Source organism: Macrosteles quadrilineatus, unplaced genomic scaffold (genome assembly GCF_028750875.1).
Source record: "Macrosteles quadrilineatus isolate MER2022 unplaced genomic scaffold, UCM_ALF_1.0 Scaffold_8__2_contigs__length_117827958, whole genome shotgun sequence".
Taxonomy (NCBI): domain Eukaryota; kingdom Metazoa; phylum Arthropoda; class Insecta; order Hemiptera; family Cicadellidae; genus Macrosteles; species Macrosteles quadrilineatus.
The window spans coordinates 71,073,312-71,099,508 of NW_026542601.1; the positions used below are offsets into that span (position 1 = coordinate 71,073,312).

General features: G+C 33.9%; 1 protein-coding gene across 1 annotated transcript; it reads left to right on the plus strand.

Moving 5' to 3' along the window:
• The first annotated feature begins 1,685 nt into the window (after positions 1 to 1,685).
• Positions 1,686 to 26,185, plus strand: LOC129001308 (BTB/POZ domain-containing protein KCTD5-like). Its single transcript, XM_054428559.1, has 5 exons — positions 1,686 to 1,950; positions 17,347 to 17,455; positions 19,799 to 19,986; positions 20,378 to 20,506; positions 24,219 to 26,185. Exons 1-5 carry the CDS (start codon positions 1,717 to 1,719, stop codon positions 24,246 to 24,248), a joined length of 690 nt encoding a protein of 229 aa, XP_054284534.1. The 5' UTR covers positions 1,686 to 1,716; the 3' UTR covers positions 24,249 to 26,185.
• Positions 26,186 to 26,197: the final 12 nt, after the last annotated feature.

A 26,197-nucleotide genomic window follows, 5' to 3' on the forward strand; every position in this document is an offset into this window, starting at 1 on the left:
AGGGCGCAGCACTATTATTTCGAACACAGAGGATACGCGTCCGGTAACCAGACGTGGACTAGGCGTCCGGTAGTGACGTCACCGGGTTGTGGGGTCGCCCTTTAACTCGCTTGGTGTAGACATGCAGGCGAGTCGAGCAACGGGCGAGTTGATAAAAAGAGGTCAGTTGAGAGCGAGTCGAGTGATTTAGTTGAAAACCGAGTTGCTCGGCCCAGTAGCTACCCCCACCACCACGATTTGCCCGCAAAACATCTGTTTACTGCTCTCAAGTGAGTCCAGCGACCACAGAATAACAATATTTTTTGTTATTTTGTGGTCGCTGACAAAGAGTCGATCACAACGATCAGTATTTTTGGGGTTAGTTCAGTAGTGTATGCCTAATCACCCTCAATACTAAATGGTTCAGTTGAACAGTTGGCCCTGTGTTGCATTGTCTTGCTGTTCGTAAATCTACTCACTCTTATAAAATTCAGTTTTCAAAATTGTTGTACAACTTAAGATTTACAGTTCTACTGGAACGATTTTATTAATCAATGGGTTGTTAGAAAGCTCACTCCCTAAAAATGTTTTCTATCAGAAATACATTGAAAACAGTGTTTTCACATTTTTTTTATTTGGAGGCAACTTTTGGTTGCCTATATATTTTATTTTAAAGAAATGCAGTACCTGTATAGTAATTTGAAACAAATCTTATTATTTTAGAATATCACCTTCCACTTTGGTCTATCGTATAAAAAAAAAAAAATACTTTTAAGCAACCCCTGCCTGAATTAAATGGATGATTCAGTTTTAGTTCTAATAATCTAATTCAGTGATTTAATTAATTTATAAATTCAGCATTAAACTCTTGAAAGTCCCATTTTAAACTCAAACAACATTTAACACGAAAGCTACGGTATCCGGAATACCCTACACCACAGAACACAGATAAATTATAAAAATTACTTCTCTCCTTCTCTGTGCCTACACTGTCATCGTTCGAAATAGGAATTTTAGGAATGCGTGTAGACAGTCTAGTCAAGTACCGGGCGAGTTGAACAAATCAACAACTGGGCCTAGTAACTGGGCCGAATAACTCGTCTGACATACTCGACCCGTGTAAACCAGGCTTTAGTGACGTCAGCAGTTAGTGACGTCAAACGGCACCTGAGAAATCTTCCGTGTGCCCCACCGCTATTATTTCTTTTACATTTATGACAACAGCTAATTTGCAGCCAAAAGGTAAGTGAGCGTAGCGACCGAACTTCAACCTGGAGGCGAGTTAGCGTAGCGAACGAGCTAACCTGAAGGCAAGTGAGCGCAGCGAACGAGCTCCAACCTAAAGGTGAGTGAGCGTAGTGAACGAGCTCCAACCTAAAGGTGAGTGAGCGTAGCGAACCAACTTCAACCAGGACGTGATTGAGCCATGCGAACGAGATAATCTTGAAAATTAAGAAGTTAAACGGGGCAAAGCCCGCGGGTTACAGGTATTAAAACATATATTTAAACACATAAATACTAAAGGCTAATAATTAAACTAAAGTTAATATAGCACCATTGAATATTTAACAATTAATAGCTGATCAATTTTTATAGTGTTTGTGTAGTTATATCATATAAACTGGTTAGTAGTAGTCTATGGTGGACAACAATTTCAAAGCCTTTGACTATCCGTGCGTCCGTCCGTCAAATAACGTCAACGAGAACGAACACCACAAGCAAGCAAAGCAAACAAACATGGCTGAAGCAGAAATTAGCGATAAAACTGTGTTTGAAAACAATATAGGCGAATTAGAAAACAATTCAATGGACATGGAAATGAATAGTGTATCTAAACCTAGTAGTAAGCAGTGGGTTAAATTAAATGTTGGTGGTACGTGTTTTTTGACGACTAAAACAACTTTATCAAGAGACCCAAATTCGTTTTTATATAGACTGTGTAAAGAAGACTCCGACCTGATATCTGATAGGGTAATTAAAATATCCATTATAGCCTACTTACAATAATATTATTTTATTATTAGATTAGTGAATTCCTTTATTCGTTCTTCAATATTTAAGTATGAAGGGCCTAACCAATAACCATGCAAGTTAGGCTACTGACAACCTAGCCTAAGCTAGGTTTGACCTACTGTAATTGAAGCCAATCAACAATGTAGCCTAACTTATGTAAAATGGCTTTGGTTACCGTTTCTTAACCGGGCTATGCTAATACCGATTGAGGCTATCGATTCAATTAGTAAACCTTCATTCCATTTTTTCATTATCAAGTTTGGTTAGTAAACTTAGGTTAGGTTATGACAGTTTAGTTTTATAATTGATAGGCTATAGTTAGCAATATCATGGTTACTATTCACACCCCCCAAATCACCTAAAACGTCCTAGAAGACGTTTTTAAACTGTTCCTAGACACCAACACTAACTTACAACTTTCTCAGGCTAACTTACTTACAATTTACCTGGCAAGTTAGGCCTATCTACAATGGGATATGATGTAATTTTTAGATGTCTATTTCAAATTTTTTCACGCTGAATCCAAAAATGCAATCAGTTTTTGTCGGAGAGATTCCCAAGTGGCCTTAAAACGAAGGTTAAGATTACGAATATAAGGTTAAGTTAGTTGAGCGGTAGGCCTACTGATGGTAATATGGCGTGGTGGAATGGGTCCGTATGTGGACTCAGAACTAAATGAGGAGAGCAAATAGTTGTTTATACTTAATGCGGAATGAAATCAATTAGTTTTGAAACCAAATAAGTTAGCCTAATCAGCATGTGGGTAGGTAGGTCGGGTTTTATGCGGATTCGTGATTGTATTTAGGTAAGTGCTTTGAAGTGAGGTTAGATTAGGAAGGAAAGTTTAGGTTATTATCAACCGACTCATTAGGCCTAATTTATGCTACTTCAAGACTGTTTTGCACAATTTAAATAGTGGTTGAAATACAATGAAATAAGTTAACAATAACAAAAAATCTTGCAGTCTGGAAGTAGCATAAATTAACCCTAGCAGTGGCCAACCGTCGTCTGGTTACGGTATGACGTTGATGCTTAGAATGGCCAAAGTCGTCTGGTTACGGTATGGGCCGAAATTTTTTTAACGGTAAAAAAAACACTTACAATCAACTCAGATTAGAATAATATATATACCATTCGAAAGATCACATTCTGAACTTTCATTTGATTACATAAACAAACCCTGTAGCAGGTATATAACAATGTCACGACGATTAGAAATCAAATGAAATTTTGGCGCGGTACGACTTTTGCAGCCGACACTTGGGAACTGGCAAAACACTTCTTGTTTGGCATTACCCTGCTCGGGTAATTTTCGTCTTGGGATGTTGCGGGTGATACCACTGGATAGCCATTGATTTTATCTTCATTGTGGTAGTGATATTTATAACTAAATATTGATTGCACAATCGGTACGATTTTATGAAAACAGCTGTTTTCGAAATTTCTAACAAATGGCCAACAGTCGTCCGGTGACAGTATGGAAAATACGAATTATATACAGTGAAAGTTATTATTACTAGTCATATAGTATATCATTTTGAAGAGGAAGAAATTTAGATTCAGAGAGTGGCAGCCCTGCACTCAGGGTTATTTCTGTATGCTCGCATGTAGACAGTGATGTAGACGACGGAAGTGAGTCATTACTCCCACAGTCTGTCAGCTGTCTTGTATTGCCATTGTTTGTTTGTGTTGTTGCCGTAATAGTTTTATCCGCGATTTATTACTAAATATGTTATTAGTTCGTAGTGTTAGTGTAAGTGAAGTGTTGTGTGTGTGTATAACAGTTATCTTCATGCATAAATATTACTGAATTGTGTGGAATAGTGTTCATAAAAGGTTGTATTTTGTTAGCATCATGTCCTAAAATGACGATTCTGACATTCAGAGATTGTTGTACCTATATAATGATATACCCAAGGTGTTATACATTTTTATAAAGGTAAATGAATACACTACAACATGTTTATAATGGTTCGGGGGTAAACAATTTTGTAAAAAAGTTATAGCCTATACTAAATAGGCCTACTACTGTAGGCTATTTTGTTAGCATCATGTCCAAAAATGACGATTCTGAGGGACAGCGACTACGTGTCACCTCGACAACCAGTCACCCCGACCAACCGTCACCTTTTAAGACAGGTTTTGAGGTGACACGTTGTCGCGCATCGTTTCCGACTACCCGTCACCGTTTGAATGAGGTGACAGGTAGTCGGAGTGACAACTAGGCGCAAGCGTGCGAGGTGACAGGTTGTCATGTACGAAGGCGTCTAGTCGTCACCTCCAAAGAGAGGAGGTGACACCTTGTCTGGGTGACACCTAGACGCGAGCGTGAGAGGTGGCGGTTTAGCGTCGATGCAGCCGACAACTTGACACCGCCTCAAACCGTCACTCCGATAGTATCATCACTTTTAACTAAAAGTACATATATGAACAAACTAGCAGAGTAGCCGTCCTTCGTACGGGGCTGGCGTATACGAATACAATGCTTATTGCAGTTATACTCATGCTTTGCGTTTATTATAACAAATCTAAAATAGACATAATGTTCTACCACTGTACCTAAATAATAGAAGAAAGTAAATTTTCAAACATTCGCACAATACCGCAAATTATTAATTAAAAGAAAAATGCATACGTAAATGTAAACAATACTACTTTGCAATTTTCATTGTGTATCACAGCTTTTTGTTGCTGCTTAATTCAAATTAACTGTTGTCATAAAATAAAAAAATAAATAATAATTTAGTGCTGCACTCTGTTGGTAAATCTTTTAATTTTTAATGGTATTGAATATCATAGAACCAACCAGTTTAGTTGAAACAGCTAACTAAATTCTGTAATTCCTTTTAAATATGAATACTATTCTTTTCTTTAATCATACTAAATATTTTTAATGTGAAAGTTTGCGTGTTTGTTTGTTCGTTTGAAGCTCAATCACGCACTAACTACTTGTCGGATCAGGCTGAAATTTGGCAGGATGATAGCTCACATCCTCGATTAACGTATAGACATATTCTTACCTCAAAAATCCTTTCGGGTTCCGCTCCAGCTAACCCGAAATATGTTTTTCATGTAAAATATGTTTTATATGTTTTTCAACTTTACATCACTCGTGAAGGAGTTGTATACATCACGCTTGGGATAGGGAAGTTTAACATGGCGGGTTAGGTAAAAAATATACCTCGACGTTCAACGCTAGAAATCAGCTGTGTGCTTGAATTTTATTGTGTTGATTTAAGAATTTTCCTAACCTAGCTTTTGTTTGTAAAAGAACCTTACTGTTAGAAGATGAGTGAAATGGATAATACAAAATATTGAACGTAACCCCCTGTATATTTTCGGGTCAGGTAAAATTTTGTACGTTACACGTTACGCAAGAGCGTGTTTACATCACTTAGGTGAATTATGCAACTAATGTAAATAGCTATAAATGGGTTTCATTACATCACCGAGTGAGTTTTTTTTTCAACTTTACATCACTCGAGAAGTAACGAAGTTATATACATCACGTTTGGGATAGGGAAGTTTAACATGGCGGGTTAGGTAAAATATATTTCAAGCTTCTATATCAGATTAAGACAGAGACATTCATGTAAAAACGCTCTTACTACACTTGTAATGTAAATAGCTATTGTAATATTCAGTAGATTAAGACGAAGTTAAAAGGTTAGTAAAAGGTTAGTCAGTTTTGTTGGAAGAACAGAAATGCCTCAAGTTCAAATAAGAAATATTTATAACGGTAGGAGGAGACAATTAATAATAAAATATCTTATCTGTATGAGGAGAGTAGAATAGGCCTGCTCTAACAGATACTCATCCAGATACACATTTACTTGGTAAGATATATGCCAGTTCTGCTATGCAACTTACTTTAGAAGTGAAAAACATACGAAGCACATAGTGTTGTCTTGGTGGTAAAGTTAACTTGCTTAATGTCAGATCAAATTAATGCATACAAGAAATGTTTTACTTCTGACACTAACAGATCGAGATATTTCAAACATTTACGAAACCATAATAATGCCTTGACTGTGATAAATTCAAGTTAGATTATACCAAATCTTGGCGGACCTTATGTCTTTATTGTAAACTTTAGAATTACTCACTCTACCTCAATTGAAAAAAAAACGCAAATGGGTCGTTTAAGCAACTTTCAATGGTGTTGTTACTTTAGCCTATTCAAAGCAGATTATGGCTGTCCAGTTGGTAACCCAGAGTTTGTGGGTAAAAAATGGAGCACATGAAAGGGTTGATATCACCATCACCCCACTTTTCAGGATTCTCTACGGAGAAAATTCGTTTGATCAAGGGGATGCCTCAATACAAAGAAATAAAATGGCCCAACTTAAATTACTTAACACAGGTTATCAGTGAGGCAACAGTTTTTTAAAATTTTTATTCTCAATGCTGTGATAACTTTGTTGCGACATGTTAACTCGAACTGAAGCAGATCGTTTAGCATTTATTAGAAGTTATCAGTATAAAACTGAGAGCAGAAATAATGTAGGCGAACCTTGACAACGCAAATACAGATATTTATAATTAGTTTCTAACAAGTGTAACTCTAAGATGTAACTAGAATTACTCGAATATGAGCTTAACGCTTTGTTCGGCGCTATGTTTCATACTATGCCGCGCGGGTTCTCTAGTATTAAATAAACTAGGTAGCATTCGCAGAGGCATCCACAACATTGAGCGGAGTCATCAGGGTTTATTTTATACTAGGTGAAACCCGTCGAAATCGACGGTTAGGGGCCTCCTCGTTTATATGGTCGTGTAGCTTCATTGGCAACAAATAATGTAAATGCAATAGCAATGTGGCATATCCTAAGCGAAAAACATACTGTAAATTGGCTGTTACGTAAATATTGACATTTACATGCATTGTTAATTAACGTATCTTATAAAGGATTTAAAAGGAATATGACCTTTCTGTCATGACAGTAGCTGCTTAAATAGTATTTACTCTTACAGCCAAAATATCGTGTTACTTATTTCAATAATGTTACCAACCCAGTGAGCCACGGTCCGTAATATAGACCAAACTGCAAATAATTTGTCAAAATAGGTACCATTTTAGGCAAGGTTTGTGTGTTTGGATGTTATTAGACACGATAATAAGAGCACACTGAACTTCTTCTGCAGATGAATAACTGTTGGAGAAATATAAGCCGAATCATAAATGTCACAATGCGAGTTTGAGTTTTAGGCTGCTGCTCAGTGCACTTTAAGAATATATTTTTTAGAGATAAATTAAATTGTTTTTGTTGCTGAGTAGTGCCAGTAAACATGCACAACACTTTTTTCGTTAAGCTAGTAACATTCAAAGGACCTCGAAGAGTTCAAGAAAATAACATTGCAAAAAATACTTCCTTTGGACAATTCAGTAACTCTCAATAAGTGTTTGTTGTTTAAAATACAATTTAAAAATTAACAGTTTGTTTCATAAAAAACAAAAATTATTATCCACATGGCCAAAATGTAAACAAATCTGTGGAGGGATCTTTAAAGGCTTCTGGGGCAGAGCCCTTAGGGAATTTACTTCGTTTTTCTTTTGATAACTCATCTACAGACCAAGACCGTTCTTTGGACACCTCTACCAAGTTTCTACGCCCAGTCGTTCTCTTAAATTAGCGGAGGAAAAGTTTCTAATTAAATATTTAGATTCCCCCATGTTAATATTATGGTAGAAAACCCAACTTTGATGGAAAATTCAGTCCAAACTAATAAAGATTTCAAACAGATAAAAACACTTTGCAAAACTACAGATCAGGGCCATTCTTTTGACACTTTAATCATCAAAATCGGTCCAAAAATGAGGGAGGAGTTCTGTTTACAAAAATCGGCTTAGCGTATTATATATATGGATGGATGGATTGTGTTGACCTGGTCCATCGAGCTTTATAATTATTCAACCTACCATTTTAAGTAAAGACTTAATTTTCGTAGAGATAAATATGTAGAGGCAGTTGTATGTAATAAGTGGGATTAAAAAGGTGTTGTAATCTAAGAAATATTCAGGTAGACTTGGTCAGACTTAACCCGCTGTTGTCAAAATATGGGTATTGTTGTAAGACGAGAGGGACGAGAGGGTGCGCTACCCTTTCCCGGCGGTCATTGCCACTGTTTCTGAGAATTAAAGGGAGGCAGTAGCAATGACCGCTGAGTCGCAACCCCTCGGTTTCCCAGAGAAGAACAAGAGCTACTGTATGTTTTGACAACAGCGGATTAGGCCCGTCCGGTATCTGCGCGATGATGGACGCAAACATTGTGTGACGTAGCTATAGAATTGGAACACCCTGGAGAAAAAATAAAACATGATACACAATTTTTAAAGATGTTTTGTTAACAAGCACAAAAAAACTTCTCAAAATTGTTTTCAATTCACAAAACTTAAATGACATACCAGTAAAATCAGTTCAGATTATATTTTGGCACTTTATTTTGTCATTTTTCGATCTCTGAAGATATTCTGATATGATCTGAGGACTTATATACTATTATGAAATTTATAATTTATTACGAAATAAAAGTTTAATTCATTGTTCAGGACTTAAAAGACTCCATTTAAAACAGATGATTTACACAATTGGCAGTACATGTGGGTGATTGCGCCAGTGAATAACCGAGCGTATGATATAAAAAAAAAATCATATCAGGCTTCCGGTCTTCCTATTCTATGACAAACAATTTTAAAAGTAACTTTCGGTCCTTACATGGTATATACTTTGTGGCTGATTAAAATACCCCCTCCGCACATTTATTCCTTGGTTTTTTTTTTTTTTTTTTTTTTTTTTTTTTAATATGTTTAATCAAGTTTAATATGAATTAAAACCATATTCCAAATATATTATATGTACTTATCTTTTCTCCAACCTTCAATAATTATATAATCCTATAGATATATTTTGGTCTAAGACGAACCTTCAGTGCAATATCGGTTTTCATTTAAGCTATTAGTCATTCCAATCGGACGAGTTTCAAGCAAAGGCAAGGTGAACAACCTACATAAAAATTATTTTCTATAAAGTTTGTCTATTATTTAAAATCAATTGCTCCAGTATTGTTTATGTTTTTGACTCAAAATAACCGTTGAATTACAGTTTTTAATTTGATTGTTGAACTATTGATTGTTAGAATCAGCTAAGTTCAAAACTCTACTATATCAAGAAACAATATTAATAAATCAAAAATCATAAATTTGATCATTTCTAGGATATGATAATTATTTCGACACTGCCGAACAGAATGAGTCTTTTAGTAAATTCATATTTTATTTCCCGTGCATCGCAGAGAAAATCTACACAAACCTTTTAGAAATATATTTTCCTGTATATGTGCGGAATCCCTATATAAATAAAACAGGCTCAAAAATAAGTACAAAAAATCTGTAAAAAAATAATACCTCCGATGCAGCAAGCCTGCAGTCTAAGCGAATTCCCATTTACTTGAACTGATTTTCAATTAGGCCTAAAAATGCATTTTTAGCATTCAGTTTAGCGAGTAACTAAGTTTGCTGCTACAGGGAAACTAATAAAGTGTGTATTTTTAGAAAAATAATAATATCTCAGTATATAATAAATAAATTTGCCAAGTTTGATCAAAATATTTCCATAAACAAGCAACTACAACATTTTACAATATTCTTCATAAGAATAACATAGGAAATTTCAGATCATATTTTTATAAATTTTCTCTGTACAATAACTAATAATTGTACAAAAATACTTAGATATACTGAATTTTTTGTGTTTTAAGCTCTCTAAAGAGGTCTATAGACAATTTGGGAAATTTTGTGTCTTGAGGGACAAAAATGAGAAAACCCAGTTTTTTAGCGGAGCGGAGCTCTTATACGTCGACTCTTATAACAGTTAATAGTAAACAGTGATTAAAAGTTAAATAACAGTCAAACAGTTAACAGTTATATATATTTTTTTAAGTAACCCGTTTTATTAGCAATATGGATTGGTTTGTTAGTTCGGGGTTTAAAAGAACAGAACGACGTGTTTTAATGCGAACAAAAGTGTTTACATGGTAAGACATACAGCTTTTTAAATAATAGTATCTTAGTCGGTATTGTGTTTTTTTATGCGATAGGCTTACTTGAGAAATATTGAATTTATAATATTAGCATTCATAAAATAATTAAGTACTATGTACCTGTTGCTCGAAATCTAGCAATTGTCAAGTACCGTTGTTATAAAGGCGTTATTTAAAACTGCAGTAACTACAGTCAAAATTTTCGATTTTGAAAAGTTAAAAAAACTCAAAGTTTGTATATTTGTATTAACAAGAATACCTTTTACTTAAGTCAGGTAAATGCATCCTTTAACATTTAAAAGTCTATTCTTGAACTTCCCAAGAGTTATGTGTTCAATATGTAAGATGCGTTTTTTTTTCAGTGCTGTTTGAAAGCTTATATTTTGGAATATCAGGTTTAATTTTTAATTGAATAATAGTTTTAATCTGTTGAATTACATGGATTATAAAAATTAAATATATATTTGAATTTAATGATTGTAGTAAGCTAAAGTAAAGGAACATAATTTTAATTTAGCATGAAACGTATTTTTTCTGACATATCTTGTAGTTTTTTTTATATTTAACTAGTTCATTTTTGTGTTTGAATGCAAGAAACAAATTTCTCTCGTGGCCATAGAAGGCCTAGTGGATGATAATTATTAATTCATCCAAATACACTATGAGCTATTTCAATGTATGTTCAATTAATTGGTCAAATGTCTAACGGCGTCTTAAAAATTTAGTCTCAAATGTAACATCTGTTATGATCTGGAACTAAGTTTATATTTGGCACTAACATGAAAAATTTTAATCGCAAAAGGTCGTTTTTATTTCCTCAGGCACAATGACTGACTTCTATTTAAGCTGAGAGCATGCAATGTTAGCTTTTAACTAAAATTTATATAACAGTGTCACTGAACTTTTTATAAAATCTCCTACATTGGAAAATGTCGTAACTGCATTTAGATTGCAAATATTTTTTTTCTTCTACTTGTTGCAGTATACAGAACCAACCTAATGTTATTTGGTTCTAACTACCTATATTTTAGTATTATTTTATTAATTTGTTAGATTTTTTAGTTTTATTACCCGGGTGGAGCCTGCGTGTATCATCTAGTTAGTGAAGATTAAACATGCATAATTTATAATGTATTTGATTATTTGTTTATTATTTATTGTAACATATACAATTATTTGTTTTCAAGCATGGTAGCGCCGATAAACCAAGTGGAGAAATCCTATTATGCGTTATAAGAAAACGTAAACAGATGGTGGCAGGTAGTCGGGGTGACACGTTGTCGCGAGTGTACGAGGTGACTGTTTGTCGTAAACGGCAACGACAGATCGTCACCTGGGCCTAGAGTAGGTGACGGGTAGTCGGGGTGACACGTTGACGCAAGCGTGCGAGGTGACAGGCAGTCGTCTCTACACACGACAAACAATCACCTCCAGAGAAGAGGTGACAACTAGACGAGGTGACACCTAGACGGCATCGTTATATTTTTACGAGGTGACACGTTGTCGTCTGTGCCCAAAATACCGAGGTGATGGGTTGTCGGGGTGACACATAGACGGCGACCCCGATTCTGACATTCAGAGGGGTTATAATGATTTACCCAAGGTGTTATACATTTTTATAAAGGTAAATGAATACACTACAACATGTTTATATTGGTTTGGGTGTAAAAAATTTGGTAAAAAATTATATAGGCTACTAAATACTGTACACTCCATTTTCTCGAAATGCGCAAAAAATTCAAAACGTTCTCAAATTGATAGGCCTACATAATCATAGGTGAAAATAACTTTTTACCATCATACTTATGACTTTTTTGGATTCCTTACTTCATTGGCTTTACAAATATGTAGGCTACATCATCAGCCTACATAATGTTTCACAACACAAGCAAACACTGTAGGCTATAGTTTACACTTATTTGCGGTTTTGCGGTTATTGTATTATTATGTCCCTATTACGTACCTACAAAAAAAATATTTCTAACATGTTATACATTTTTATGTTGGTAATTGAATACACTACAAGATTATTATGTTGGTTTGAAGTAAAAAATTTGGTACAAAAGTTGTGTATACTAAGTACTGTGAATTTTGTTTTTCGAGAAATCGCTAAAATATATAAACATTATTTTATATACGTATGTTTATAGGTAAAAAATTATTTTTACCATAAACTTTATGACTTTTTTTGATTCCTTACTTCATTAGCTTTACAAACATGTATATATCATTATTAGTATACACATGTATTATAGAACTTTTTACAACATAAACTAACACTGTACGGTTCTCAATTTTTTCGGTTCTCCGTTTGTCATTATATTTCGCCCCAAAAACTTATAAAAAAAATATTTTCCTAACATGTTATATATTTCTATGTAGGGAATTAGATTTTCTACAAAATGTATATAATGAATTTCCCATAAAGAAATCCGTAGAAAAAAAATACCAAGGCCGCTTTTGAAATTTCAAAAAAAAAAATTCAAATTTTTTTATTTTTTTCACTTTATCGATAAAATACACTGTCTAAATCATTATGATATTACTATTTCTAGATTCTCCTGTTCTTTCCGAACAAAATGAATATGAGGTTGGCTAGGTTTACTTGTACGGTTGAATTTTTACGAATTTTCAAAAAAAGGTTTGCAAAATCGCCAAAATGGGTTGGCCATTCCCCACTTCTAACATTGGCCACTGCTAGGGTTAATGAGTCGGTTCATTATAACCTAAACTTTAAACAACTTACCTAATCTAACCTCACTTCAAGGACTTAATACAATCACGAATCCGCATAAAGTCCGACCTATCTTCTTCACATGCCTATGTCATGCTTCCTCTTCTGTCATAAAAAGTGATTTTAAAAATTAATATTTAGTAGGTTAGGTTCTAGGTTAGATTAGGCCTAGGTTAAATTAAACTTAGATTAGATTAGCTGATCTTAATTTAATATAAAAGGGTGTCAATAATAACTTCTGTACTGCAGTAACTTATGTCTTTAAAATATTGTTACCTAGCATGGGATCTCTCATTGTTGGGGTTTCCATATTACACATGTAATATCATTTATTAGTTGCTGATGCATGAAATTATGCACTGTGGCATGTTTTCACTTTTAGGCACAATGGGATTAGGGCCTGGCCTATGCACTATTACCTATTGAAGTGGCAGTGTCATAGCTTCTATTACTTGTATTTTACGAGAATAAATTCCATTGTTTTATAATTAATGTTGAAGTGAGTAATAGTTTAAATGTGTAGTTGAGTTATTGTATTTTCTTAACGGCGTCAAAGTTCATTTGCTATTACAAATCTAATTATTGCATATTGTAATTCAGATTTTGCTCTCATGTCATCGTGTGAGTTTTAGTTTGTTAGCATCGGTTGTAAACATCTAACAGCTGTTTCCACTCCACAAACCTTCCGGGGACCCCTTTCGTTAGTGCTAGAACTTGGACTCGTCCAAACCACAAATATCTGAATCACTCAACGAAACTGAAGTTTAATATTAATTATTTAATTGTACAGCCACTTAGGAATCTCTCCGACAAAAACTGATTGCATTTTTGGATTCTGCGTGAAAAAAACTGTAGCCTAAGTAGCCTAACTAAAAATAATTACATCATATCTCATTGTAGATATAGGTAGTAATTACCCTTTCTCAAATGACTTTTGGTCGCCGAGACTTCCTGTAGGACACCAGACCTAGATTACTAGACACTACACCTAGAAAACTCGCTTAAACATCGTGACAGGGCAGTTACTATACAACAGCGTTTCCCAACCTGTGGTACGCGTGCCACTAGTGGTACGCAGAGGCAACTGCGGTGGTACGCAGTGACGTATGATTAGGCTTTACTAGGCCTAAAATTACTATTTCACCATGGTTCGCACCGGTGCGGCACTGTTAACAATTCATTGGCCATCGGCAACTGTGTCTTGTTTCGTTATCAATACAATAGAACGAATACGAGATCATTTGTTAGACAGCTATTACAGTTACTAGCTTATAACAGGAGCAATCAAGTAATAATAGGTAGAAGAAACAAGATTTCACTGTCTCCTACAATTGGGAATTTTGATGACGAAATTACAACCAACTGAGTCTTGAATTTCTGGCTGACATTAAAAACCATTGTCTCAGCTAAATTAACAGCTACAACCTTTATTTTCCTGAGGATTTGAATGAAGATAGAAATGGCACCAGACAACTTGACTGCACCAGAAAACAAACAGTTGTTTGAACTAAACTGTGATTCGGAACTTCAGCAACAATTTTTATTGTGTTTCTTGTCATTTTAATTAATTAATTGTTAAATGTTACAACACTACACAGAATTTTACTTTTAGTTCTTTTGGCTGTATAGGTTAGTTAGGTTTGCAAACTATTAAAGATCTCTCCATAGATAATTATTCATACTTCATTTGACTAGGTAGTACGTGACATTTTTTTGTCTAGTGCAGTGGTACACCAGTAAAAAAGGTTGGGAAACACTGCTATACAAGACACCTAACCAAGATTACTAGACACCATACCTAGATTTATAAACACCAAGCCCAATTTACTAGACATCATAAGGGTTTAAAAACTTGAAAATAGGACGATTGCTGTCCCCTAGGTATATCTGAGAAAATTAATACTCACCAATAGTAATTAAGTCTATTTTTTTCCAATGTGTAGCCTTTGTAGTTCATAAATCTGATCTTATTAGCAATAAAATAATTAATAACATTTATTATTGCCAGAAGAGAAATTCAACCTCTGGTTTTTGAGTAATCTGGATCACACAAACAATCCTAAGTTTTGACAAGGATATCTACAATGAATTATGCAAATTATGATTCCAATAGCTTTTTAGATACCCAATAATACCAAAGTGTGAGAAATGTGATTGCTATAAATTATATACAAGATGTTAAAAAACTCAAAATAAAACTCTAAAAAAATTGCGGTAATGATATCAGGATCCTTCTATATTATTTATCTAACTCACAATACAAATTATAGGCTGCAATATTTTTTTCTTTAAACAATATACTGAAAAGTATAATGTTTTGCTTAAAAATAACCATTAAAGTTAGCGATTTTATTTATATGCATACAAACCACCATGTGACCCACTATTTTAAGAATGACCCAAATTACAAGTAATGTAGGTCACGTGACTGACATTACATGTAAAGCAAGTAAGGCGACTGACATTAGTAGGTACACAGTAACTCAAACGTATAAATGGGGAACTTCTATGTATTAAACAACACTTGTGTTACCATCCTTTATTATAAAAGTGTCACCTTTTCGTTATTATCGTCTGCTATTAACACGAGGTTCGTAATTTTCTCGCAAATCTAGGAGCCAAATTCTCACTGCCCACATTTTTGTATAATCCCGCCCATCATCAAAATAGGTAAAGTAAAGAAAGTAAACAGAAATAATTTTCAATTGTATTGTGGGTTACAGAAAAATTAATTCTCAACATTGAAAACTCATAAGAGAAGTAATTTGGGTGACAGAATTCACCAAAAGTAATAGGTCATACATCAGATCCTCAGATTTTGTGACCCAAATTACAGTGACCGACATTAGCATTTTCACTCTCGTCATTTACTAAAATGGAACTTAGAGGCCGTGGTTCCCTTTGCTGGCCATAAGTTTGGTTAAGTATCCGTCTGTCTTATATTTTTGTAGTTTTAAATAAGTTATTTACCGTATTGTAACAGTTATTATCAATACCGATCATTACACAAAAACTTAATGCTTACAAAACGGATTTTAAATCAAGACTTTCCGTATAAACTAGAAATCCTGGCATCACATAACGTCTCACCTACTTCACCCACAGTCAACAACGAACAGAGAGCAGGGTGTCCACATTCTGGAAAGTCAGGGATAGTCAGGGAAAGTCATGGAAAAAAATTCTGGTCATTGAAAGTCATGGAAATAGGCAAAAAGTCATGGAAAGTCATAGAAATCCCCAATGATGGATAGATTTGACGGTACTTTTCAATGCTCTAGTCAGCTGTAACCCGACTATTGTAGCAATTTTCAGGATTTTTCAGTTTTTCACAAATTCACAACAATTTAATTTATTACAGTTGTATAGGTTTATGAGTTTTGTGTTTTTAATAATTCAATATAATCTGTCGCTACTAAATCTTATAATTGAATTTAATATTTGTAGAATATTGTTGCAACAGTAGTGTATATTGAAATGTTACAACTTTATTATTACAACTCAAATTGGAATACAAATAGGCTATTGTTATATTGTTTGGAGTTGTCTCAAGTTAAGTCTTTCCAAAGTTAAAACCTTAATTTAGTAAACTCTAAACTCAATAAAATTCAATAATATAAAGTAAGATCGGAAAGAAAAAAGAAAGTGGCTTGAGAGAACTTGGCCAGCTATGGGGACGGAGGAGGCTGGGATTTCTTCTTTCTTTCCTTATGTTGAACACAATATTTTTGCAAAATGTATTAGCCTACTCTAGTGTTAATACAAATTTCTGTATTTTCTGTGAAATTACTTGTCTAGGCAGTATTATCCGTGTGTGTATGTCATATATAATTTTCTAGTAAATTCGTGAGTCATGGAAATCAATGGTAAATGGTCATGGATAGTCATGGAAAGTCATGGAAATCGATGACAAATTTTCTGTGGACACCCTGGAGAGAGGGTTGAAAGACCTGACGAGAACTGGTTTCGACCTCGAACCCAGCATTACATTCACGGCCAGGGACACGACTTTTAACGATCGTTATTGCCAGTATAATCTCATTAAAATGCCTGCTTAGTAATATTTGTCTATATTTTAACTTTATAAATTAATTCAAACCAAATATTTAAAATTTAATGCCTTAATATTACTGAAAATATACAAGTTTATGTACATCTAACTTCTAACCTAGGGGACAGGGTTTTTGCAATAAATATAGGCCAATTAATATTCTTAGCACAAAACCTCTACAAGACGAATGTGGCCTCTATAAGGCGAATTTCTCATGAACTATGAGGTTAACTCCATAGTACGTAGTTTTATAAACAGACGCTTTTTTAAGTCTCTACATGAAACCCCATCCATACCTCAGTCATTGTTTGGCACGTGCCTGTGTAGAGGAGAAACCTTTATAAGGCGAATAACGGCCGGTAACCTCGATAAAACTAACCTCTTTACTATGAATACCTCGATAATTTTTCCCCTACCCCTTGAAATTAATCTTAGAGGTTCAACTGTAATATTAACTTAAACCATGCTTTCAGTGACCTAAAGTTGTGTTCACAATAGGCAATTTTGGTTACAATTCCATATTCTTTTTCAGGATGAGAAAGGTGCTTATTTGATCGATCGGGACCCTACTTATTTCAGTCCTGTGTTAAATTATTTACGGCATGGAAAACTAATCATTAATAAGGATTTAGAAGAAGAAGGTGAGTCTTGAATTGATAAAGAGAACCATGTTTTCTAGCAACCTAACTTATTTATAATAGTTCTATTTTAAGGCTGGGTTTTAGCGAATTTCCCTATAGGGAAGTAGCTATTACCGTAGGTGGCACGGTAAGACCTAGGCCCGGGACTGGTTTACTTTTTTATTTTGATGCCCCCTGAGACCAAAAACGCCAACCGTTCAAAATGTTATATATATATTTGTTTCCGTAAACGCAATACTGTAACTTAAGTAATTTTTTTCCAATTTTCATAAAATTTGGTTTTAAGGTGCATAAACTTAAATGAGTCTGCGAACCAGCATGATAGGAGCATGGGAACGGGGTTTTGCAGGGGGTTTTATAGGTAAAATTGGGTTTTCTCATTTTTGACGGTCCCTAAAACACAAAATTTAGCAATTTCTCTCTAGACCATTATAAAAGAGCTTAAAATGAATTAGTAGGCTATATTAAAGAGTTTTTGTACGGTCATATGTTACAGAGAAAATAAAAAAAAATTAAATTTAAAATTCCAATTTTTTTTAGAAATTTGTAAAATGCTACAGTTTGCTTGTTTATGGATATATATTGATCAAACTTGGCAAATTTATTTATTTTATTCTAAGCTATTATGTTACTAAAAAACACACTTTATTAGGCTGCCTGTAGCAGCAAACCTAGGTTAAACCTAATGTTATTTAAATCTATTTAATTTCAAATTAATTCAGGCAAATGGAAATTCACTTAGTCTGCAGGTTTAAGCGCTGCGGCGGGGGTATTTTCATTTCCTTGTTGTAAAAACAGACTCAGATAGTCTTTTTATTAAATGAAAGAGTTCTAAAATAATTGGACACTTTATTAAACAAAATTAAGTTCCTTAACAGTATTCCTAACTTGTGATACGCATACATCTCTTATTTTGAGTGGTACACAGAATCCATTCTGGTGGTACATGATAATGTAATAAGTACGAGTATTTTATGTCAGAACAAGATTGGGGAGGAGTGTCAGCATTAGTTCAGTTTTGTGCAAACTAATCCACCACTGAGTTTCCTACTGTCAAGTGCATAAAGACTATTTAAAAATCAGGTAAAGGCATAACCCAACAAATATATAGGCCTAGGACCAAGGGCGGTTCCAGGGCAAATTTTTGGGGGGGGGGCATTTTGTCGGGGGTATGGGGGTTATTCTAATTCTAGGCCAGCGTGGCCACGACCACCGTAGGTTTGGGGGGTATGGAATACCCTCCATTGCGAGAGGGGTGTCCGGGTATGAAAAATTATACTTGCAAATACGACATTTTAAGCACTCTGACGAAGTAAAAGTTTAATCTCTTGTAATCTAAAAAAGGAGAGTTTTAAGTGCAAAACTTTCTTTTTTCAGTGGTCAAACTTTCTCTGCTCTTACCGGCCCTGTAATTTCACCTATCTATTTTCAAATGTTTTGTTTCATAATGTTGATGTGCATTGTATTCCTTCAACAATGATTGTTCCAGAAAATAAAAAAAAAGTTCCTCGCTGACTACATTTTTGATGTTTTTAGTGGTGTTAAAAAACGACCATCAATCTTAATTTGCCTAAATAAACTATAAAAAATATGTCAAGGTTCAAACTAACAACACAGTAATAAGCACTGTCTTATAAAACCAACATATAAATTTGAAATGTTTATGTTAGGCCTAACAAATAAGTGTAGCAGAGCAGGTTGAGAGAATGTATGTTTGTGTAAAAGAGAGAGGTTCATACGACCCGCCGGCCTCAGTATCCCACCATTTCGAATGGTAGGCACGGTTTTATAAATTTGCCAAGTTTTATCAAAATATTTCCATAAACAAGCAACTACATTTTACAACATTCTCCATATGGATAACATGGGAATTTTAAATTTTCTACGTAACCAATAACCGTACAAAAACACATCAAGATACTAAATTATTTGTTTTTTTAAGCTCTTTAAAAAGGTCTTGAGAGAAATTGGGAAATTTTGTGTTTTGAGGGTCAAAAATTAGAAAAACCAACTATATATAAGTTTTGTTTTAACAAATAGTGTTTGGACTCTGGGGACGTCAAAATGAAAAAGCATATCGGTCCTGGCTCCAGGTCTTACCGTGCTATATACGGTTATAGTTACTTCCCTCTAGGGAAATTCATAAATAATGTTACAAACAATGGGCATGACCCAATCAGACTAATAGACCTTTCAAACAAAGGCCTAAATTAATTGAATCATGGTAAACAAATAATTTAAAAAAAAATGCTTTTGCCCAGTCAATTTAAAAGGGTCTATGGGTATCTTGTAGCACGTACGATTAAACATGTCTCAAAATATAGTTACCAATTCTCTCTCCAGGAGTACTGGAGGAAGCAGAGTTTTATAACATCACAGAACTCATCCGACTAGTGAAAGAACGCATTGTGTGCCGAGATACCCGACCTCTTAAAGACTCAAAGAAACACGTGTACAGAGTGATACAATGTCATGAGGACGAGCTCACGCAAATGGTGTCCACTATGAGCGACGGCTGGAAGTTTGAACAGGTAAGAAGTCAGAATAATCATTAGACATGAAATAAATGCATGGACAACTGTAAACATTACTATTGTAATACAAAAGATTGTGATTTCAATGTATTTGTGTTTAGGCTTATTAAAAGTCATGTAGAAAATAAAAACAGAATCTAAAAGCTAAGTAAATTGTATTGTAGGCTAATAGTTTCTAATAATTTGTGTACGCCTGTGTGTATCTTATTTCTTCGTCAACACAGTATTGTGAAGTTGTTAGCTTGAACATTTTAAGACTTTTAAAGGTTTAAATTTATCACTAATAATTGATAGATCTTTTTCCAACTATTTAGTTTCAGTTTGTGAAATGTTTTTTGCATATTTTTTTACTTGCCCTTAACTAACCTATCCTATAAACAAATTACAGCTGATCAACATTGGCTCACAATACAACTATGGGAACGAGGATCACGCAGAGTTCCTGTGTGTAGTGTCGAGAGAGTACGGCCCTCGAGACAGGAACACCAAGGAGACTGAACCTACTGACAGGGCCAAGGTATTTAACTTACAAGTACATTGTATGCAGTCCACTGAGAATGGTCAACTAAGGAAAAAAATAAATAGCTTACCAAGCATTTAATGACTCTCTTAAATTTTGGTTTTCAATCATTAAATTGAGTCAAAAGTAGGTTACATTTTTAATTTTTAAACTTATAGCCTATTTAACATATCATTCCCATCACCTTTTGACATATCTTGGGATACCTTTTGCAACTTGGAACTTCCTAGCATTTTGTAAACACAATGGCAAATTCCAAAATACGATTGCAACGTAAACGTTAAATCTTGTAGCCTACTGGACAAACTGGTCCTTTTATAATGGTTTTAATACAGTAGACTCCCTCTTATCCGGACTCCTCGGGACCGAGGCCAGTCCGGATAACGGGTTTTCCGGTTAAACCGATGTCCCCAAAATCTCGTTAAAACGGACTGTTTACTGTGATATTCTACTTAAATTTAGGAGAGCATTGTATTAAGACACGTGATCACTGGTCTCAAATCTTTCCCAAGAGAACAGACGTTTCAGTACTGCCCACTTCCTGCCGATCTAGTCCGGTTAAACCAATGTGCTGATAAAAATTGTCCGGTTAAAGAGATGTCATTTCCACCGAGTGTAGTCCGGTTAAACCGATGTCCGGTTAAAAGGTGTCTGGATAAGAGGGAGTCTACTGTATGTTAAGCCCCTGTCACACGGAGCTGGTTTTCTCGCAGCTAGAACCAGCAGAAAACCAGCATCGTGTGACTGATTCTCCAGCTGCTAGAAACACTCGCATGAGCTGGTATCTCCAGCCGCTGGAGGTTTTAAACAGTTTAATATTACAAGCGCTTGAAGAGTCACTAGCAGGTCATGTGACTATCTGTAGTCTCTAGCACCATTCCAGCTCTGTCTGACAGTATCGTGCTAGTTCTCGCATTAAGAAAAATGAATTTAAATTAATTGAACACTTTTAAACTAATCAAAAATAAATTTAAACTTTCATGTTTAAAAGTTTTTCACGCATTGTCATAATTTTCTTGTTGTTACGATTGCTACATCTCACATATATTAATTAAATTAATGTGATTTTTTGTGTCGAGGAAAGATAAAGTCCTTTTGTTATACGCCTAACACAACTTATTTGATTTTAATAAGTTAATTTACATGCCCATAGTAGAAACAAAATAATATTAATATTTTGTTTTTTTCGTGACACTTTTTACTTCTACAACATTATTTTTGCTACCATTATTATGAGTGTGTAGTTACATCCAACTACAATGTGTAGTTAGATTCCCAGACTTGTAAGTTGTAGCGCTAGTTCTCCAGCTTCGTCTGACAGGACTTCTAGCGCGCTGGAGAAATAACCACTAATGCTGCTGGTTCTTGCAGCGAAAAATAGCTGCTGGAACCAGCTCCGTGTGACAGGGGCTTTAATGAAGACTTAAGATACATAAACCACAAATTTTGTTGGGGAATCTATTTTCCTTTCTTATTAGGTCTTAGGAAATCCACACTTGAATGGGTAAAAAAATATACCATCAGTTTGTGCAAATGTTATTGTAACCCTTTGTCTGTGACACCACAGAGTTTTCCTCCGGGTGCATTTGTTTTTATACAGAAATATAAAAACCAATATAACCAAGTAAAAGTAATATGCCGGTAACTTTAGGAGTAACAGTACCTTGCATGCATCTTTCTAGGAACCGATTGAACATTATTTAGATCTCACACCTCCCCCGCAAAACCCCTATTTATCAGTTGAAGCCCGAACAGTTGCGTAGTACGAGACCGGCTCCGTGCGTCACCGATAGTGTTGTCTTTGTTTGCTATATATTTCTTATAAATATGTAAAGTAAGAGTTTTTTTTTTATTTCATGAACAATTGTATTTATTATACATGGTTTTTATACGTTTTAGTATTAATATAGGCCTATGTATACAAATGTTGTTTGTCTAATATTTCAACACACGGAAAAACACTCCATGTGTCACCGATCGTGTTGCTTATGGTTGCTATGTATTTTAAAAATATGTAAAGTAAAAGTTTGTTATTGATTTTTTTTACAATTTATTGATTATAAATGGCTTAAATACATTTTTGTATGTACAAAACACAGTTTTAAATTAACACAGGGTTAAATTACAAGACTATGTTTTTTTCAACATTTTTTCTAAGAGTATTTTTTTTAATACTCTATTCTTTCTTCTAATTTAATAATTGAGGTATTGTGTACCATGACAGGTTTTAATTCTTCTTCTTTAAAAGGCTTATGAATGTTGTGTGATAAGGTTTTACTTTGCTGCAATGCCTGCTGAGTAGTTTAACAGAGTTTTCAATAAACATGCTCACACTCACAGACATTTAGACAATTTGCCAACATTTGTGTGCAATATATTTATATTTATATGTATATTTATATTGGCAGCACTTCAATATAACAGTTAACCCTCCGAGTGTTATTTGTCGCTGCAGCGACTCAAAAACACTGTTTACGGCAAAGGCTCTATGACTGACTGAATCGGATTGAACTGGATCGAGTTAGGTATCGCTGTTTTCGTTAGATTCTAAGCTTTCTCCAGAGGTCTGTCTCTAAGCGCTTTATGTTCTCCGAGCCGATCGTAATTGTAGCAGACAGCTGACGTGCGTATTTGTAAACAGCTAGGTTACCCTCGGACCGATGACTGATGTGTTTTATTACGTTTATCATTGTTTTAGTGTTAAAAATCAAAAGTAGTGATATACGTGGTGCATTATAAGAAGATTTAAGTGATTTTGAAGGGCTGGTTGATGATCCTGAAGAAGTAGGTAGTGATATTGATGTAAATTATCAGCCAGATTCCTAGCTATGGTTAGGCTATGCATTCTTAGCCAAATGCTATGTACTGAAATCTGTTTTTTGCCCATAACTTATTTATTTGTAAATCTACTTCCTTATATTATTATATATTTGTAATCCTCATAAAATTTAGAACAAAGTGGCTATTTTCAAATATTTATAGGCCTATAATTTATACAATTTCATTGAACTTATTTATTTTTTTTTTCTAAAATATTTTTTTTTTTTACCTAAATTTTTCAAATTTTACAAATATTCCTTATTTTCTATGTATAATATTGAAGCCCATGATTTTCCAAACAAAATGGTATATAGAACAGTATAATTAACATTGTTTTCAAGCTTCTCAGATCCGTTTTAATAAAACCTTGCAAATGAGCAAAAAATAGGCAGACATCAAGGCCAAAACAAGGGACACTCGGAGGGTTAAACAAATCATTCAAAACTCATGGCCATAACTCACATTGTTCACTAGTGCTGGCTGGTATACTACTAAAATCAATCTCCAAACTTTGTAATTCATGCATATGCACAGTTATTGAAAATTAGTTTTTTCATTCACAAATGTACAGTCATAAAATGTGTTTACCAAGTATTATTTGTTTGAAGAGTATAAATCACACTATTTTGATGCAATCTTCTGTTTGTTGCGCTTACTTAAATAAATTGTAAATGACACTTCAATTCTCTTTTGATAGTTCTGGGAGAAAACATATTTAAATTCTTCAGTTAGGGACACCTATACAACTACGAAATATGGTTTTAAGCATGTTTGTTAGTTCTAATACTTGTCTTTGAGAAATTACATTTAGCTATAAGGTATGTCTGTGATAATTTAATTTTGGAATAAAGATAATTTTGTTGTAATGCGTTTTGAATATTAATTTCAGGTGTTGCAGCAGAAAGGATCAAGAATGTGAAGATTTGGACAGTAAAATGCCTCACCTGATGTACTCATTTTAGCAATTCTAACTCTAGTTGAAGGTGACAATTCACTGATTTAAAAAAATAGCGGCATTATGATTTTAAAGTATTATTTATGAAATTGTATTTTAAGAATGTGCAAAAGTACAACAAGGTTTATAAACTTTTAGCCCAAGTTATTTTTTGGCCCTTGTCAGTTTGACTCAACCAATTTTGATTTTTCATATTATCAATATGGTTATAATAAGTATTGGTTCTTGCCTTGCATTTTTTACCTTGCCGCTGGGTATACGGAGCAAAATCGATTTTCACCTGTTTTTTGCTCATCCTATTTTTATTCTAGCATAACTGTTTAGTATTTTTACTATAAGTTTATTGGTCAGGTCTTTGAGTTTAAAGCGTGTATCTGTAATCAACATTTAGTTTTCCAGAGAGGGTTTTAGTGTTGTTTTACTGCAATAAAAATCTTTAAAGAAGAAGCTAATTTAATTAATTTTGACATCTAGACAGCCAACATGATGAACTTTTTTGCAAGTTGGGAACAAACTTGTACGCCACTCCATTCAGACAGTTTTTATGAAGATTAATCTTGAGAGATCCTACTTGTTGTTTACACAAATCTCCCAGTAAGGTGAATGATAAGCCATCCAATTAATTGAATGAACAATGTGAATAGTTATATTGTTGTAAATAAACACAAAACCTACATGTGAAATTCGAAAAACAAAGTTTTCTTGCCAGCATTATTTGTATTGGTTTGGTATAAAGGAGAATATAATTTCTTGTGCTCCTACTTAAACTCAAGCGGAGCGTTTTCTTGTAATATTGTTGTTCTATACATTAACACCTTCTAGCTTGATACTCAATAGAAGTCAGCTTTAAACATGAACTATCAATTGTGCCGATATATTGGGTTTCCAATGAGATCTCGGTATCACTTCTTTTGTAGATACAATGACCGCAATCAGTAATGAATCATCAAACTATTATTAAAGTTTTTTTTTTATCAAACTGATCAGTGACTATATCATTCACCTTTTGGGTTGGTCCTTTATGTATGGCATTTAATTATGCTGCAACAATTAAAACACAATTAATTATGAATTAAGTAAATCTATTAATAATTGACATAATGCTATTATTATGTCATATTTTTTTCATAAGTTATGATTTTCTAATCTTTGTTTGATAACTTTCATATTACATGAAACTTAATTCATCGTATTATGATGAAGTTTTTTCCTTTCGTAGAGAAGAACAATTATTTTTGCCTATATTCTTCAGAGTTGTTAGTTGTTTAGAGTAATAAATAATGTTCTTTATAAAAAACTTTGTATAAAACCAGTTTGATTGTTTAGTTTTTTCTTTCATTTTCTCATTTCTAAACTCATTTCAAAATTTAACATTGTGTTCTAAGCGATCGTTTGGCGATTGAGTTACCTATAAAACATAAAATATTATTTATGGTTGGCAGTTGTAACAAAAAGTCTATTGTTACAAAATTTTGTTAGCTTTATATCGGGAAAAGATTGTACTTTTGTCTGATAGTTTTATTTAAATCATAAGGTATTATATATTGTTATTGTGGGTTGTAAGTATTGGTTTTTTTTTTAAGATATTACACTGAGTGGAAACCATGTCAAGTTTCATGATAAGAACTGTACATTCACTGCCCGAATATAAAGTACCTATTTATTAACACTTTTATAACTTGGATCTGTTAACTTTTCTCACAGTTCATTTTTAGGTCTGTGAGTATTTTACCATTAACCTAATCCTGATAGTAACATAGAGATGTGTTTCATTAACATTATTAGGTCAAAAAATCTAGTTTTTGTTTTCCCTATAAAAATAATATTTTTGTTGACAATTTTAATATGGTGTCTCCATGCTTGTTTTTGTACCAGATAATTAAATTATGTGATTTGCGTAATTTTCTTTTTGC